General features: G+C 50.9%; 1 protein-coding gene across 1 annotated transcript in view; it reads right to left on the bottom strand.

Moving 5' to 3' along the window:
* Positions 1 to 13,109, bottom strand: part of LOC116958225 (rho GTPase-activating protein 45-like) — a 123,197-nt gene extending 110,088 nt beyond the window's left edge. The window contains exon 1 of the mRNA XM_076056184.1: positions 12,778 to 13,109. Within this exon, the coding sequence (XP_075912299.1) occupies positions 12,778 to 12,876 (99 nt within the window). The 5' untranslated portion in view covers positions 12,877 to 13,109. The remainder of the gene's footprint in view (positions 1 to 12,777) is intronic.
* Positions 13,110 to 19,727: the final 6,618 nt, after the last annotated feature.

Genomic DNA, 19,727 nt, shown 5'->3' with positions numbered 1-19,727 from the left:
GGGTTAGAGCTTGTGGGCTTACCCATGTAGGCTACTAGGGGTTAGAACTTGTGGGCTTACTCATTGTGGCTACTAGGGGTTAGAGCTTGTGGGCTTACTCATGTAGGCTAATAGGGGTTAGAGCTTGTGGGCTTACTCATGTAGGCTACTAGGGGTTAGAGCTTGTGGGCTTACTCGTGTAGGCTACTAGGGGTTATAGCTTGTGGGCTTACTCGTGTAGGCTACTAGGGGTTAGAGCTTGTGGGCTTACCCGTGTAGGCTACTAGGGGTTAGAGCTTGTGGGCTTACCCGTGTAGGCTACTAGGGGTTAGAGCTTGTGGGCTTACTCGTGTAAGCTACTAGGGGTTAGAGCTTGTGGGCTTACTCATGTAGGCTACTAGGGGTCAGCTTGTGGGCTTACTCATGTAGGCTACTAGGGGTTAGAGCTTGTGGGCTTACTCATGTAGGCTACTAGGGGTTAGAGCTTGTGGGCTTACCCGTGTAGGCTACTAGGGGTTAGAGCTTGTGGGCTTACTCGTGTAGGCTACTAGGGGTTAGAGCTTGTGGGCTTACTCGTGTAGGCTACTAGGGGTCAGCTTGTGGGCTTACTCATGTAGGCTACTAGGGGTTAGAGCTTGTGGGATTACTCATGTAGGCTACTAGGGGTTAGAGCTTGTGGGCTTACTCATGTAGGCTACTAGGGGTTAGAGCTTGTGGGCTTACTCATGTAGGCTACTAGGGGTTAGAGCTTGTGGGCTTACTCATGTAGGCTACTAGGGGTTAGAGCTTGTGGGCTTACTCATGTAGGCTACTAGGGGGTAGAGCTTGTGGGCTTACTCATGTAAGCTACTAGGGGTTAGAGCTTGTGGGCTTACTCATGTAGGCTACTAGGGGTTAGAGCTTGTGGGCTTACTCATGTAGGCTACTAGGGGTTAGAGCTTGTGGGCTTACTCATGTAGGCTACTAGGGGTTAGAGCTTGTGGGCTTACTCATGTAGGCTACTAGGGGTTAGAGCTTGTGGGCTTACTCATGTAGGCTACTAGGGGTTAGAGCTTGTGGGCTTACTCATGTAGGCTACTAGGGGTTAGAGCTTGTGGGCTTACTCATTGTGGCTACTAGGGGTTAGAGCTTGTGGGCTTACAAACACCACGTGACTGAGACGAGTTGCACAGTGCGGGAAAGAGGCGCGGACGGAAGTGGTAAATAATAAAACAATGGGGGCGCGGCCACGCGCGGACTCACCGCTCTCAACTCCTGCTGCTGTGCGGCCCGGTTCCTAACAGGCCACGGACCGGTACCGGTCTGCGGCCCGGGGGTTGGGGGCCCCTGTTTTAGCAGACACATTTACATTTACGCAATTGAACCCCCCCACCCACCCCCCCCCCAAAAAAAAAACACCTGTCATGGATAAACTGTCCACACGTTTCAACTCTACCATTGCTTTTCACGTGAACCAGTAAATAAAACAAAAAAACGGTTAACACGCCGACAGGCCTAACGGAGCAACCGGAAGACTTACACAACACGCGTTTAGCTGTCCAACTTCCTGTTCCTCTTGTTTTCGTACGGCTGCCCCATGTAGATTCAGAGCAACGACTACAATTTCACATTCAGGTGGTCAAGCCCACGTAACCAAGTCGGCAGGAGGAAGCGGAGGAGTAGTAGCGTATCACCATCGCAGCGGGGTTTGCTCCTCATTCGTATTCATGAATTGGAGCATTGGCGTCGTTACGCATTGTACCACGGGTCTGTTCGCACCACTACTACTGGCGAGCTTTACGTCTTACATTTGTGCATCATCAGGTATCCCGCAGCTACCGCCGCCGCTCCCCACCCGCACCGCCGCTCGCGACAAGGGCAGCTGCCACTGGGGGTGCCCCTGGGCTAGAACCACACGGCAGCAGCAATGTCGCCCCCCTCCCCACCCGCTAGAGAAACCACCGCAGGCTGCTGTCTGCGAAAAGTGGCACCTTCCTTTGCAATTTGTTTCGAATACCACTTGCACGCGAGTATAATTATTAATACTAACTATTAATATTATTCTAGATAAATCAGACTTCTCGTGTTGCGTTAAGGCTGGTGACGATTCCTTCAAGCACCGCCGTTGCAGCCGCCGCCACAGCCGCCGCTACCACCACCACTGCCACCAGTCGCCACAACCGCCACCGTAACAGCCGCCACCAATACCACTGCCGCCACCAAAAACCGGCTACAGACTCTACACCCTGGACTCGGATCTTCAACAAATTCTAGACCCAACATTCCTGGATGGCTTATGTCACCGCCACGAATGCCAAAAACGCTGTAAAACCTCGGGGTGAAAATATGAATAACAGCGACTTAAAGCTTTCGTGACTGCAGGAATTCATATTCTTTGGGTCTTTCGGTAAAGCCACGTAGATAGAAAAAAAGAATCAAAATAATAACAATATCACAACGTTTCGATCGCTTGTGTTGCGATCGAAACATCGTGATATTGTTATTATTTTGATTATTTTTTCTATCTACGTGGCTTTATCGAAAGACCCAAAGAATATGAATAACAGTGACGTGAACATCTCTTTTCTACATTCGTGGGGCTAAGCAAAAAATGCAAAAGAATCCGTAAAAAAAATACCTTGGATTGCGAGTAACTTGGTCTGCGAGTGTTTTGCAAGACGAGCAAAAATTTTAAATAAATATTAATTTGATAAACGAGCGAGAGGGTCTTGCAATACGAGCAGTGGACGTGTACGCTTTGTACTGCCGAGCGTCACGTGATCACACAACTGATGTACGAGTGCTTTGAAATACGAGTGCTTTGGATTACAAACACGTTTCCGGAACGAATTATGCTCGCGATCCAAGGTTTTACTGTATATACAATCCATTCTTCTATAACGCGGCGGTTGTTGCGTTGCTCAGGAACACCGCATTAAATGGGAAAAAATGTCGTTGGAATAAATAAAATATAATAAAGGGGATAAAGCAGAGTCCACGATAAACACGTGAGATGCGAAAACGCAGGACGAACAAAAATACTGAGGCGCGTGCGCGCGTAGCATCTGGAAGGATCCAGAAGCATCCAGCAGCATCCCAATGCGTCGGGCGATGCGACGCCGAGGCAGCCGTTACAACAACCGCTATAAATCGCCAACCTAGCGCGACGTAGTTCCGTTCGCCCGACCGCGTTGTATATCCGATTCGCGTCCGCGTTATGTATAAACAAACAAAAAAAAAGCGTTCCCTAATACTTTGATCATTGCGTTACATATCCAATTTGCGTTGTACAAAAAACCACGCGCGCTACGGGCGAACGGAATGTACAGGCGATCCTCGGTTCGCGCGCCTTCGTCGCACGCCATCGTGGAATAACGCTGCGCTTTGCATCGAGACATTTATTCGACATGTACGCGAGGCAATTTTTTGGAATGTCATCCGCAACGCGACGCACGCGTCACCCCCAAGCCTGGCACCACGAGCCAATGGCGTTGCCAGCAGTACGATAACTCGCGCGCTACGCCGTGCGGCATCCACCAACTCCCAAGTCAGTCTCCCGCCTCATCTCCATCCGCCCCCCTCTCCACAAACGCAACTCCGGCGTCGTTACAACGCCGCATTTCCTTCATTGTTATTTTACGGGAAGCATATTCCGAGTTTACATGATTTTCTTTTAAAATGTCAAGTGATTATATCGCGTGTACATGCATTGCAATTGATATAGGCTGGGATTTAAAATAGGCGATTATGTCTGCGATTGCTAGTGAAATTCCCTAACCCCCTCTCCTTTACCATTACTTCTTATGAGATAACTGTTTTTGATGTCACACGATTTAGAGAGATACGCGCGCTTTTTCCAGGAACGCATCTATCGCGTACATCAAGGAGTGACTCGACACGAACTTGCAAATGTCATCGCAGAGGACGCTGCAGCACTACGGCCAAAATCGGCCTCGGTTCGCCGCGCCAACGTCATGTCTCAATGGCCAAGCCAGGCAAGGTTTTTGAGCCCGGTTCGCACTTGGGATGGGTGACCAACCAAGAGAGGCCATACACGCACGCCAAGGCCTGCGAAACGGACTGGTGGGTGGGGGGGGGGGTCGATAGAACAGCAACAGATTGTTGAATCCATCCGTGGGTGTTTGGCGAAACTGTCCAAACACCCACCGGGCAAGCGGAGCGATTTATTGCCACGCGTCCCAATGTGTCAGCAGCAGCAGCAGCAGCAGCGCCCATTCAGTGTCTCATCAGCAGGGTCAGGATGGCTTGTATCAATGCTGGTGAGCTGCCAGAGGTTTACGAGGACTGGTTTCGACATTGAGGGGATGTATGTTGAACTTATTTCGCACCGCACGTAGCCAACCATGCTAAGCGGAGGTGAGGGGGGGGGATGGACAACAAACTAACACACAAGAGTAGTGTCTCATCAACAGCAGTCAGAATCGGCTTGAACCAATGCTGGTGAATCGCAAGATGTTCAAATGCAGGAGTTGGTTAGTTATGGGGTCCTAATTCGACGCCAAACCATGCAACACACAAACTAATCATTAGCGTCGTCCATCCGTGGACAGGACAATACCCCCAACTTCCCATATCCTCCGTCCTTCCGCATATCGTCCCTCTCATCGTGTAGAGCAGGGGTGGGGAACCTTTTTTCTGCCAAGGACCATTTGGATATTTATAACATCATCCGCGGGCCATACAAAATAATCAACTTAAAAATTAGCCTGTTATATTTGGTCAAACATTTCATTAACTCGCCCCTAATGCGATGGGCTGGAACTGCTCCTCTTTGGCGAGGCGTGTGATGACGTTAGCCGGTATTGATGACGATGTTGCCGCTACTCGCGACTGCTTTTCCAGGTTTTGCTCTCCCAGATTTATTGAATTTCGAGTCCCGCCTGCGGTTGCCTTGGCAGGGCCCAGGCCAAATGATTTCGTGGGCCTCGTCGGGCCCGCAGGACGGACGTTCCCCACCCCTTGTGTAGACACTCAAGTGAGCAGCAGGCTGCGTGCGGGCGGGCGAGCGGTGGCCGCAGCGGCGAGAGCGCGGTGCCACGAACCCGGCGACCCGAGTTCGATTCCCGCTCACGGGCCAACAACACCAGTAACAATTATCCAAATCGATCCTGGGCCTAGACCTAGGCGGCCTCAACCTCAAAATGAGTACGTGGTGCGGTGTGTAGTAAACATCGCCACTGGGGAGACAGAGGCGCCCCCCCGGGCGTGGTGCTGGCCACCCACCCCCCCCGTGGTCCCACAGTGCCGGCCTTCATAGGTGCTGCTACTCGCTAATGGCACCTGCCATTACCGTCTGAAGGCTACACGGGGAACCTTTGTGTGCGTGTTTGTGTGAAGGGAACGGTGGCGCAGCGGTTAACGGCGCCGTGCGACAGAACTCGGCGACCCGAGTTCGATTCCCGCTCACGGGCCAACACGGGTGACGATTATCTGAATCGGTCCTGGGTCTCCCCTAGGTGGGCTCAGCCTTGATGCTGCTCGCTAACAGCACTTGCCCCAACAGTCTGTTGCAGGCTATACGGGGGATTTTTGTCTTCGGCGGGCACCGCGCGACGAACCAAGCGACCCAGGTTCAATTCCAGCTCACGACCACCAACGACGCCGAAGACTTCAACCGGTCATGGGCCTCCACCCCACCTCCTCCCATACTCAGTCTTAAATGAGTACCTAGCAAGGTGTGTAACGAAAACATCGGCAACTGGAGAGAAAGGCGGTCGAGCGTAAACAGATACAACACCCCCCCCCCCACCCCCACTAAAATAATGGATAGATGTCGCTTACTAACAGCCACCTCCGATTCGCACGGTTGGCTACGTACGGTGCGAAATAACTTCAGCCCGCATACATACAGCACTTCCCCCACACAGGCTGCGTGTGGGGGGAGGAGGGGATTTTTGTCCGCATGCATGCAAAACCAAGAACATGAGCTCACGGCTCTTCGGTAGAAGATAAAATAAGGAACGAAAACCATGCTCGCGAGCGGATTCCAACCATCGCACGTGCTTGCCGCTGCCACCTCGGAAGGACAAGGGTGATCCCTTTATAGATAGCCCACCCCCCCCCCCCCTTAACAAGAATAACAAAGCTGTTATCTCATACGATTTACCCCGTATTCTTGTACAGGGAAATTGAGTTATCAGGTCCATGCAGCGTACAGCCGTTTCAATACGGGCAAAAAAACATTGTTTTGTCTAATTTGTTTGTGTTTCTCCCTTGGTGATGGTGACTTTGTAGGATACACGTTGAGATTTATAAGGGGTAGTAACCACAGCACCTGATGACGGGCACTTGTGTTGCACCCGAAACGTCGTGATTTAATTTATTTTATTTGATACCCACGTGACTTTACCGAAAGAACCAAAAGAGTATGGATTCCTGCAGTCACGAAAACTTCAAATCTAGATTTATAAGGGGCATGGGGGTGACCAATAAGGTCTGAATTGGCCTGTAAAAAGGGGTTGACAGGTATGAAATAATGGATAAATCTACAAGGAAAGCAACCGTGGCCATTTCACAACCTCTACGACCGCGGCCAATCAAAACGTTCAAATTCTGAGGCACTAACCACAACTGTGCCACGCAGAAGGGGCCACTTGTCCGAAATCTCGCCCTATCGTAAATTATATTTATTTTCCCTCTTAAAAGGCTGCTTGCGAACGCGCGGTATCCAATCAGCTGTTCGGTATCCAAGCGGCCGTTCGGTATGCAATCAGCTGTTCGGCAGAGAGCAAAAAAAAAGGGGGGGAGCGTTATCTATGAATGGACCGGCCTGTTATTCGATTCGAGATCCGTAACGCGACGGAGGCGACGTCATGAGGAGCAACGGCACGTGACCCAATTCAATTGCAATTGTTGGATTTACGTACAGAGCGCTTGGACATAAGCTTACAAAACGGCGACGAGGAATGGAACGATTTAGATGGGCTTGGCGCGCTACAAGGATTGAGGACACGGAGAAAAATCCACGCGACCACGGGGAGAGAGAGAGAGAGAGTGAGAGACACGCAAACTCCAAATATACAGCAGGCGCCGTCAGGGTCGGGATTGAACCCACGAACCTCCTGCATACCGTGCGAGGTCGTTAACATCTCCTAGCCACATGCCAACTCCAAATATACAGCAGGCGTCAGGGTGGAGCCCACGACCTCCTGTATACCAGGCGAGGGAGTTAACATCTCCTCGCCACCGTGGCGCCCAATGGTGTCAATGATCAATCTCCCCACCAGCAACAACGCAACTACTTTACACGAAGGTTCCACTCATCGGATCAAGTCTTACGAGTGTCACCCTGCACTGCCCCCACCCCCCCCCCCCGTTACAGACACACGGACGGAGTTAATGAATACACTCTTTCATCCTAAGTCAAAATGTAAAAAAAAGGGTCTAAAGTCACGGGCCAGCTCCCCCTTCTCAGGAGTTGGGCGTGACAAAACCGCGTAATGTAACCTCGCGACTGTTAATGTTTAACGTGCGAGTTAGCGACATGGCCGTGATGTAAGCGTGTAACATTTTACACGCGCAGAACGTGTGCGTGTCAATCCTACTGCCGCACGCAGCGGCCGCACTGTGTCCAGGAGTCAAGACGGCAATGTCCAGGTCTGCTGCTGGCCACGACGAGAGGGCCTCATCAGAGAGAGAGAGAGAGAACCCGTGTCGTTTTTCCACTTAGGATGACGAACCCAAAGAGACCCGTACTCATACAGACCCATACTCAGAGACCCATGGAGCGTTAGTAATAGGTTTTTACCCTTTTAGCTGGCACAAAAACTGACACCTTTATACAAGGGATCATGTTTGCAATAACCACAACACAAGCAGTCAAAAATGCAAACAAAAAGAAACAACTCTGATAATGATATTGGCACTGTCCTTGAATTTGATTGGTCCACACCCGAGAAGGCTTTTCTTAGAGCCTAGTCTCCACTGGTGTTGGACCAGATGACACCATAAGGCGTACAACTCATAGAGCGTTGTCGTGGAGAGCAAGTCACTCCATGGGTCTCTATGCATCTCGAGGAGTTTACTATGTTGCCCATAGCTTGGGGTGTCGTGGTGGCGAAATGTTAACTTCCTCACCTGGTATGAAGGAGGTTGTGGGTTCGACCCCGACCCTGATGCCTGATGTATATTTGAAGTTTGCATTTCTCTCTCCCGGTAAGTGGCATGGATTTTTGTCCAGATCCTCTGGCTTTTCCCTCCACGTGTAGACTATCCATGCATTTAGAGCATTTTGGCTGCTATAATAGATAGAGATCCTTTATTGTCATTGTCACCAGTACAACGACATTTAAAGTGCTCACCAGTCAGTACATCATTCATAAATTTAAATAAAACAAGAAATAAAAATAAAATAAAATCAATAAAATTTATATATAAAAACTACCCAAGTATACCCACATACCCACATAAAAGTACATTTTATCATTGCACATCCTTATTTTACAGTCAATTGTATACAGTATTACTTAGTAATAAATTAGCAGTATTGAGTGTGGTAATTGCTGTAGGATAAAAGCTGTATTTGAATCTGTTTGTCCTTGTTTTGACCGATCTGAATCATCTGCCTGATGGCAACAGCTCAAACAGAGAGTGTCCAGGGTGAGAAGAGTCCTTTATAATGTTCTTCGCTTTTTCGATGCAACGGGAATTGTGTAGTTCTTCCAATGTGGGGAGAGAGCACCCGGCGATTTTTTGGGCCGTGTTGATGACCCTCTGCAGCGCTTTCCTCTGAGCCACTGTGCAGCTGGTGTACCATACACAGATGCAGTATGTGAGAATGCTTTCGATGGAAGCTATACATTTCCACGTAAGCCATCTCTCGTTGGAGCTGCTATCATTTGTGGCCAAGTCACTTCTGAAAAAGAGCTATATAGCTCAGTGGGCCTTACCTGATCGAATAAAAACATATATATATAATTTAGTTACACACAGGCACAGAGAGAGTCGACGCATTAATGCTGTGGGTCAATGGGTCTGGTTTTCTACAGGCCTGAATCCCCACCAGCGAATCAACTTTCCACTAACATCGAATGAACTCTACGAGACTTCACCCAGAACACCCGTTTCGCACAGACACATTGAGCTGTACCGTTGGCCGATGAAGCGGTGTTGTCTGGAATAACACTGGTGGTGAGACAAGGCTGTCGTCTCTGGTGTAGGCCAATCAGTTTCAAAGACAGGGCACACGCAATTATTATCAGAGCCATGTTTGTTTGCAATGTTTTGCCAAGAGTACTGGTGTGTGTGTGGTTAATGCAGTACTTGATTCCTTGCAAAAGGTATCTTTATTTGGTGTTCGAACATCTTAACACAACCTGTTTCACTGACATAAAGGGTAAACTCCTATTCTTATTTTTCATACACAGAGAGCTAACGCGATTAATGCTTTGAATCAATGGGTCTAGTTTTCTCCAGGCCGAGTCTCCACCAGCAAATCAACATTCCACTCAAGTTCCGCTCATATCGGATCAACTCTACGAGAGCCCTACCCTGACCCCCCCCCCCACCCGCCCACGTTGCACACAGACACGCACGGAGCTAATCCGATCTCCGGACGCGGCAAGGCAGCTGGTCCACCACAGTGGATAACTTGCCGCACCACCGCCCCTCCGAGACGTACTTCAACTAGACTATGAAACTTTATTTTATTTTACCAGGTACGAACCCGCTGAGATATGTAGTAGCTCATTTTCAGAAGGGCACCTGGCAATCAGAAATGATGGCTCAACGAAGTGGATCATCATCATCGGCGTCGTCGCGTGGAAATTTACAGCGGTAGGCAAATGCTCGAAAGGCGTGATGTTGATTCCAACATGTGGCGAGGTGGTTAACATCTCCAAGCCACATGCAAACTCCAAATATACAGCAGGCGTCAGGGTCGGGATTGAACCCACGACCTCCTGTATACCAGGCGAGGTAGTTAACATCTCGCCACATGCAAACTCCAAATATACAGCAGGCGTCATCAGGGTCGGGATTGAACCCACGACCTCCTGTATACCAGGCGAGGTAGTTAACATCTCCTAGCAACCGTACTGGCTGGTCCACCGTGGAAGAATAAATGAACGAACACTTGAATGGCTAAGCCTTTGATTGTTTTTACATTCGCAGCTCCGTCTATCGATTCACTGCTGGATGGATTGAGTGGGGGGGGGGCTGTGGGGGGGGGACTGTGGGGGGGGGCTGTGGGGGGGCTGTGGGGGGGCTGTGGGGAGCGGTAGCGTAGTGGTCAGCGCTACGCTGCGCTACGAACCTGGTGACCCGAGTTCGATTCCCGCTCATGACCAACGCCGGTGACGATTATCTGAACCGGTCAGGGGCCTCCCCCTAGGTCGACTCGGCCTCAAAAATCATACTGGACATCGAGTGAAAAAGAGCTTCACAGCTCATCGGGATTCCTCCTGCGATCCCGAGGGCCTCTTCGTCAAACGTTTAACGCGAGGCGTTTAGAAAGCTCGGAGATGACGAACGGGAGAGAAGGCCAGCGGCCTCTCCAAAAAGTTTGGCTCAACTGCAGTTTGACCGTAGCCCCCGCCACGCTGGTCAGCTGCAGGAGGATCGAGAGAAACAAAGCTGTCAACTCGTTATCAGTGCCCTCAATTATTACGGCCCGATTCAGACCAAATTGGTCACCACCGTGCCCCCTTTATAAAACTAAACCGTTCATCCTACAAAGAAGTCACCATCGCAAGGGAGAAACACAAACAAATAGACTATTGTCATTTTTTTGGCCCGTATGGAAACGGCTGTACCCCGTACGGACTTGAAATACTTCAATTTCCCTGTACAAGCATACGGGGTAAACCCGTTTTGGTTGACAGGTATTCACTAGCCAGTGTCTCTCCACCTGTGTGTCACTACCCAGTGTCTCTCCACCAGTGTCTCACTACCCAGTGTCTCACTACCCAGTGTCTCACTACCCAGTGTCTCGCCACCCAGTGTCTCGCTACCCAATGTCTCGCTATCCAGTGTCTCACTCCCAGTGTCTCACCACCAGTGTCCCACGACCCAGTGTCTCACTACCCAGTGTCTCACCACCCAGTGTCTCACCACCCAGTGTCTCACCACCCAGTGTCTCACTACCCAGTGTCTCACTACCCAGTGTCTCACTACCAGTTTCACTATCCAGTGTCTCACTACCCAGTGTCTCACCACCCAGTGTCTCACTCCCCAGTGTCTCGCTACCCAGTGTCTCACCACCCAGTGTCTCACTACCAGTATCTCACCACCCAGTGTCTCACTACCCAGTGTCACACTACCCAGTGTCTCACTACCCAGTGTCTCGCTACCCAGTGCCTCGCTATCCAGTGCCTCGCTACCCAGTGTCTCACTACCCAGTGTCACACTACCCAGTGTCTCACTACCCAGTGTCTCACCACCCAGTGTCTCGCCACCCAGTGTCTCGCCACCCAGTGTCTCGCCACCCAGTGTCTCACCACCCACTGTCTCACCACCCAGTGTCTCACTACCAGTGTCTCACCACCCAGTGTCTCACCACCAGTGTCTCACCACCCATTGTCTCACTACCAGTGTCTCACTACCCAGTGTCTCACTACCCAGTGTCTCACTACCCAGTGTCTCACTACCCAGTGTCTCACCACCCAGTGTCTCACCACCCAGTGTCTCACTACCCAGTGTCTCACGACCCAGTGTCTCACAACCCAGTGTCTCACCACCCAGTGTCTCACTACCCAGTGTCTCACCACCCAGTGTCTCACTACCCAGTGTCTCACTACCCAGGGTCTCACTACCCAGTGTCTCACTACCCAGTGTCTCACTACCCAGTGTCTCACCACCCAGTGTCTCACCACCCAGTGTCTCACCACCCAGTGCCTCACTACCAGTGTCTCACTACCAGTGTCTCACCACCCAGTGTCTCACCACCCAGTGTCTGACTACCAGTGTCTCACCACCCAGTGTCTCACCACCCAGTGTCTCACCACCCAGTGTCTCACCACCCAGTGTCTCGTTACCCAGTATCTCGCTACCCAGCGTCTCACCACCCATTGTCTCACTACCAGTGTCTCACTACCCAGTGTCTCACTACCCAGTGTCTCACTACCAGTGTCTCACTACCCAGTGTCTCACTACCCAGTGTCTCATGACCAAACCTGTCAGCCCCTATCAGTGCCCCCACCTTATTACAGACCTTATTGGCCAACCGGTGCCCGTTATAAATCTCAACGTTCATCCCACAAATTCCCATCGCACGCAAGGGAGAAACACAGCGAAATAGACCCATTTGTATCATTATTTTGTTGCCCGTATTGAAACAGCTGTACTCCGTAGGGCTCTGAAACACTTAAATTGCCCCCCTGTACAATAATACGAGAGAGAGAGAGGGGGGATAAAAATAAAAACCTCGTTTGGGTTGACACGGGCTACGAGAGGGGAAGGAGGAATAAGCTTTGAACGATTAAGAGTTTGACCCAGCAATTTTTTTTGCGGGTCGACGGAATAAATAAAAAAAAATCGCCTGCAACTCACCGAGGACGGCGATCGAGACAGCAGCAACTGGAGGCTGAGGGCAACACCGGCAACTTTTTTTTGCGGGTCGACGGAATAAATAAAAAAAATCGCCTGAAACTCACCGAGGACGGTGATCGAGACAGCAGCGACTGGAGGCTGAGGGCAACACCGGCAACTTTTTTTTGCGGGTCGACGGAATAAATAAAAAAAATCGCCTGCAACTCACCGAGGACGGCGATCGACACAGCAGCGACTGGAGGCTGAGGGCGACACCGGCAACTTTTTTTTGCGGGTCGACGGAATAAATAAAAAAAATCGCCTGCAACTTACCGAGACGGCGATCGAGACGGCAGCGGCTGAGGCTGAGGCAGCATCGTCGGTGGTCGCCCCCTTCTTGCGCCGCGAAAACAGCTTCCCCACTCCGGCCATGCGATCGCCTACGCGTCCGACTCGCCCAGGCGACGGAAGGCGAATGCATCGGTTTTGATTTTTTTAAATTACGACGAAGGGCAACATCGCCTCAGGTATCGCCTCAGGTATCGCCCCACACTCGCACGCGCGCGCAAACTCAACGAGCGGCCGCCGCGCGCCCTCGCGCCGCCCGCTATTTAAAGGGCGCGAACCTCCCCTCGCCGCTCCCCATTGGTCCGAAGTTCGGCGTCGTGACGTCATCACGCACGCACGCACGCACGCGCGCGCTCGGCGACGGACGCGTTTTGACCAGGGGAGGGGGTGACGTCATCACGCACGTACAGCGACGGACGCGTTTTGACGACGGGAGGGGGGACGTCATCACGCACGTGCGGAGAAGTACGCGTTTTGACGACGGGAGGGGGGAGACGTCATCACGCACGTGAGGCGACGGACGATTTTTGACGACGGGAGGGTGACGTCATCACACACGTGCGGAGACGGAAGCGTTTTGACAACGGGAGGGGTGACATCATCACGCACGTGCGGCGGCGGACGCGTTTTGACGACGGGAGGGGGTGACGTCATCACGCATGTACGGAGACGGACGCGTTTTGACTTGAGCGGGGTGACGTCATCACGCACGTGCGGCGACGCTCGAGGGCCGTTAGCGGGATGACGTTTCCATTCAAGAATTGACTTTCGCCGGGGGCGCGCTGTCTACAGTTATGACATCTTTGCCCAATGTCCGAGGGATTTGGGGGGATGACGTTATCACCCAAGAAACAACTTTCGCAGGGGCTCGACGCGCTTTCATGGCAGATGACGTCATGGTGCATGTGCTAACAGCGGGGGATGACGTCTCGCACACGGCAGGGCGCGGAGCCGTGATACGACGTCACCAACTAAGGCCAAGTCCAAGTGCCGCTTCGAGTGACGTCATCACGCACGGTCGCCGCTGTATTTCGTGACGTCATAGCACACGCGCAAGGCGACGAGCGCCGCCACTCATTTTGTTGGCGACGCGCGTCGCGCACGGCCAAGTTCGAGAGCCGGTAGCGGGGCGACGTCTTCACGCACGACGCCACGTGCGGGCAATGACTGCAGCGTGTGAAGTGACGTCACCCCCCCTCTGAAGGGGCACGGGGAAGGCGTGGTGACGTCACCCCCCTCTCTCTCGAGGGACACGGGGAGGCGTGTTGACGTCATCCTCCTCTCTCGAGGGCACGGGAATGACGTGGTGACGTCATCGCTCCCTCTCGAGGAGCAACGGTGCCTGGTGACGTCATCGTACAGGCAGCGCGTGATTGCGTCACCAGTATACATTCGACCGCTGAACAAACAATGTCTCCCACTGACAGCTCCGAATCTGAATGTTTGCCTGCACTGGAGAAATCCGATGAGCTGTAAAGCTCTCTTTCACAGAGGTCATGGGTGGGGGGAGGAGGTGGGGGGGGTTACTAACCATACTTCAACAACAACAACAACCGCCATTCGCCACTAAGTGGCGGTGACGTCACCACGACGCTTGTACCAGGCTATGTGCACCTTGAGGCAACGCTGGGCACAGGATACCAGTGCACTGCCCTCTGCCGGCCAACACGCGTAAATTTTAGATTTGAAGCTTTCGTGACTGCAAGGATCCATACTCTTTGGTTCTATTCGGTAAAGTCACGTAGGTAAAAAATAAAGCAACAAAAATCACGACGTTTCGGCCACAACACAAGTGGCCTTCATCAGGTGAAGGGACCGTGCCGTCCTACGCTGTCCTCGTGACAGCACGGTCCCTTCACCTGATGAAGGGCACTTGTGTTGTGGCCGAAACGTCGTGATTGTTGTTATTTTATGTTTTACCTACGTGACTTTACCAAATAGAACCAAAGAGTACGCGTTAATTTGCAGCATGAACATTTTGAGGTTCATCATGCGACCTCCTTTGCCGGTATAAAATTATGATAATGACGTCACGCACCTGGGGGGGGGGGGGGTCAGACATTTGTGACGATATGTGACGAGGGGGGGAGGGAGGTTTGAGAAATGTGACGTCACGTCAAAATGCGCAACTTTATAAATAAATATAGACAACACGTTCTACTTAATTAAAGAGACTTTTTAAATAAATGTTTTCTACCTACAACATCAGAGTGCAGCGCCACATTAAATACGCACTACAATGACAATAGTTTAAAGCGATTTGAAGCATCTTTTATTTGGGGGGGGGGGGGCAGAGCTTTATGACGTCATATTTGAGGGGGGGTTTGACTTTTTGTGACGCCGCGTGACGAAGGGGGGGGGTCAAAAATCGCCCAAAATCGCGTGACGTCATTTATGGACGGTCCCATAGGGTTTCGCCCTTTCTGGCAATAAAACAATTGTGTTAAGATGTTAAAACACCAAACTGAAACCTTTTACCAAGGAATCCTGTCCGCATTGATCACATATACTTGTGGTGAACGTGCAAACACAAAACATGCTCTGGTAGTGTGTGATGATGATGATGATGCATTGTCTTTGAAACTGATTGGTCCACACCAGAGACAGCTTTCTTTAAAGCCTCGTCTCAAACAGTGTTGGGGGGCCATCCATAAATGACGTCACGCGATTTTGGACGATTTTTGACCCCTCCCCCCCCCCACTCGTCACAAGGGCGTCACAAAAACTCAGAACACCCCTCAAATATGACGTCACAAAGCCCTACCCCCCCCCCCCCCAAAACCATATTTCCATTTTCAAAATAAAACATGCTTCAAATATCGATTTTAAACTTTCGTGACTGCAGGGATTCATCTTCTGGGTTCTTTCGGTAAAGTCACCACCACGTAGAATGGGAATAAAATAAAAAGTAAAATAATAACAGAATAAAATTCTCACGACGTTTCGGCCACAACACAAGTAGCCTTCCTCAGGTGAAGAAACAGGACTGTCCGGAAGACAGCGCTTGAGTGAACCCTGCCAAGCTTGGACAGCGTCTTTTAAGCTGTGTGGGAGGAACAGAGCGCCTTGACAAAGGAGTTAACATATAAATTAGCATGTAACCGGTGGGATTAGCATGATGTTGGTGTGAGAGATTAGCACTACGGAGAGCGACGGGCTATGTTCAGACGGACGAGGGTAGGGGGGAGAGGAGTTTACATATAAATTGGGTCCGATTCAACACAGTACATAAAATCCGTGATCTGGTTCCGTCTGTAAAAGATGTGGTTCCAGACATACAGTACCCGGGCGTCTACAAACTGAGTTGCCTCTGTGGTAGCAGCTACATTGGAGAAACCAAACGACATATCTCGGACCGCATCCGTGGACATAAAGCAGACTTGAAACACGGTAGGACGAACACCTCAGCCGTGGCAGATCACTGTTAGAATTCAGTGGGCTCACATGACGTTGACTTCTCCAAGACGGAGGTTCTCTGCAAGCCATCCGGCTACCATGAGAGATTCGTTCATGAGGCCATCCACATATACAAGCACAGAGACAATTTCAACCGAGAAGATGGATTCTGGCTTAGTAACCATTGGAAAGACATTATGAACAATTTCGGTTCTTGATTGATTGTATTTTACGGTGACTTTCAGATCGCAGTCCATTCGCTGGCACTGCCCATTAGTACCCATCACACGACGGTCAATAGTATAGTTTATAGCATTTGTATAATAATAAATAGTATAAGTGTAATGTTTAGCATGATTCATAAGGCAATATATATTACCGTAATTGTATAGTGAATATACAGCATTGTGGTATACAGTAGAGTTCATAGAATAATACATAGTGTAATACTACAAGTCTAATATTTTATAGTCTAAAGTATAGGGAAGCGTATAGTAACGCATTGTATAATTCAAGGGTGGGATTTGTCTATGGATACGATATTATACAATGTAGTTTATATTGGAAGGTATAATATTTTTATTGTATAGTAGTCCAGTTTATGGCATAGTTATAACGCAACACAGGACAGAGCAGCGCACCGTGGCTGTTTCCTCCTCTTCCCCCCCCCCCCTCCTCCGTTCCGAACATAGATGGACTCGTCCGTCTGAACACAAGCTCGTCCCTCATACTAACATCATGCTAATCCCCCAGTTACATGCCAATTTACTGTTGATATGTAAACTGCTGCTAATCCCTCACACCAACATCATGCTAATCCCACCAGTTACATGCTAATTTATATGTTAACTCCTCTCCCCCCTCTCCCCCCTCTCCCCTCGTCCGTCTGAACATAGCTCGTCGCTGTCCGTGGTGCTAATCCCTCACACCAACATCATGCTAATCCCACCGGTTACATGCTAATTTATATGTTAACTCCTTTGTCAAGGCGCTCTGTTCCTCCCACACAGCTTAAAAGACCCTGTCCATGCTTGGCAGTGTTCACTCAAGCGCTGTCTTCTGGACAGTCCTGTTTCTTCACCTGAGGAAGGCTACTTGTGTTGTGGCCGAAATGTCGTGAGAATTTTATTCTGTTATTATTATTTTTATTATTGTATTCCCATTCTACGTGGTGACTTTACCGAAAGAACCCAGAAGATGCTTCAAATCGCTTCAAACTATTGTCATTGTAGTGCGTATTTAATGTGGCGCTGCACTCTGATGTTGTATGAGAAAACATTTATTAAAAAGTCTATATAATTAAGTAGAACGTGTCGTCTATATTTATTTAAAGTTGCGCATTTTGATGTTACGTCACATTCCTCAAACCCCCCCCACCCTCGTCACACATCGTCACAAATGTCTGACCCCCCCCCCCTAGCTGTGTGACGTCATTTATGGACGGCCCCTTAGACCAGACAATGCACACACTATCAGAGCATGTGTTTTTGTGTTTGCACGTTCACCACAAGGATATGTGGTTAATACTGTGTAGGAAGCTCCTGGTTACACCACCAGCCCACAGGGGATTATTGTGTCCGTCCGTCCGAGGGGTGGGGCTGGGTGGGGAGGGGAGGGTGGGGAGGGTGGGGAGGGAGGGGCTGGGTGGGGAGGATGGGGAGGGTGGGGAGGGAGGGGCTGGGTGGGGAGGGTAGGGAGGGTAGGGAGGGTGGGGAGGGTGGGGAGGGTGGGGCTGAGTGGGGAGGGTGGGGCTGGGTGGGGGAGGGGAGGGTGGGGGGCTGGGTGGGGAGTGGGAGGGGTGGGGCTGGGTGGGGAGGGTGGGGAGGGGCTGGGTGGGAGGGTGGGGAGGGTGGGGAGGGGCTGGGTGAGGAGGGGCTGGGTGGGGGGTGGGAGGGGAGGGGCTGGGTGGGGAGGGTGGGGAGGGGCTGGGTGGGGAGGGTGGGGAGGGGCTGGGTGGGGGGTGGGAGGGGTGGGGCTGGGTTGGGAGGGGCTGGTCACCCCGTGGTGCCCTTATAAAACTCAACGTTTAACCTACTCACGCCGACTTGTGCCCGCCTCACAGTCGGGCATATTGTGCGGAACGCACCACGTGGTGGTGCCGCCCTTGTTGACCCTGGCCATTGACCGAGCAACCCAACGTTCCTACCAGCTCCCTCCCTCCGCAGGAGAACGTGTTGCAGACATAATTCCTTGCAGAGGTTTCAGTTTTGGTGTTTTAACATCTTAACGCAACCGTTTTGTTGCCAGAAAGGCGAAAACCCCCTACGATCAATCGCAGGCCCAGTTCGTTGAACTTCTTTCGCTCCGTACGTAGCCAACCGCCCTAATCGGAGGCGCGTGGGGCAGAGGGGGGGGTGATAAGGATATCAAACTAAACACAATTTTAAAGAGATGAGTTTTCATCGCAGGAAGAGCGTTCCCGACGGCCGCAGGCGATAACATTCACGCTCGTAGATAGTTCAGCTGACGCTTACCTCGAGCTGACACCGATTCGTTTGACGCGTAGGCCTTCGCGACCGAAGCGATCCATGAGAGAGGGCTTGTTTGGGTTAGGCCGCGTGAATGTGTGTCGTCAAATCCGCCACCACCCGGCACGGCCAACCAGTGAGGTTTTGTGCGTCACGGAAACAGAACGTGGCCAATTCGTTACCGGTGTGTGATCTGCCCGTCGCTCGTTGCGAATACAGGTGAAACGTCACGTACCCCAATTTTAAATGTTGTGGGGTTTACTCTCCAACACACCGGTGCGCTGTGCAAGAGACGAATTGGCACGTACTGTTTAAGCGACACAGGCTTATTGATTGGCTGTGTCGGGTGGTGGCCGGTTTAACGACACGTTTTTATTTACGCGATATAAGGGGCCGTCCATAAATGACGTCCACGCGATTTTGGACGATTTTTTTTACCCCCCCCCCCAATCGTCACACGGCGTCACAAAAAGTCAGACCCCCCCCTCAAATATGACGTCACAAAGCTCTGCTCCCCCCCCACAAAAAAATATATAAACATGTTTCAAATCGCTTTAAACTATCGTCATTGTAGTAGCGCGTATTTAATGTGGCGCTGCACTGATGTTGTAGGTAGAAAACATTTATTAAAAAGTCTATTTAATTAAGTAGAACGTGTTGTCTATATTTATTTATAAAGTTGCGCATTTTGACGTGACGTCACATTTCTCAAGAGCTTCTGCTGCTGCTGCTGTGATTGTTAATTGATTAATTTTGACGTACTAAGGCCACTCAAAGCTTCGCGAACCTGGCAATTCCATCGGCAGTCAGCGATGCACGCTCATTCAATTGCACTAACCCACGTGCACGTTCATTAACACGTGGAATCGGAATCGACACATCACGAATCGGCGCAACCCCCACCCCCCACCTCCAAGCGCCGCCAATCCCCAACCGCCCCGAACTTGACCGGCGCCTAAGATCAACGAGAATCGATTTCCAGCGCCGCTATTAAAAGAACCCCCGCAACGCCGGGAATCGACAAGCAACGGAGCTAAAAAAAGCGAATCGATTCTTCCGCCTCCTCACTCT

This window comes from Petromyzon marinus, chromosome 74, assembly GCF_048934315.1.
Source record: "Petromyzon marinus isolate PM22_M1 ecotype Great Lakes invasive population chromosome 74, UKy_Petmar_22M1.pri1.0, whole genome shotgun sequence".
NCBI classification, from domain to species: domain Eukaryota; kingdom Metazoa; phylum Chordata; class Hyperoartia; order Petromyzontiformes; family Petromyzontidae; genus Petromyzon; species Petromyzon marinus.
This window is presented reverse-complemented; position numbering and strand designations above follow the sequence as displayed.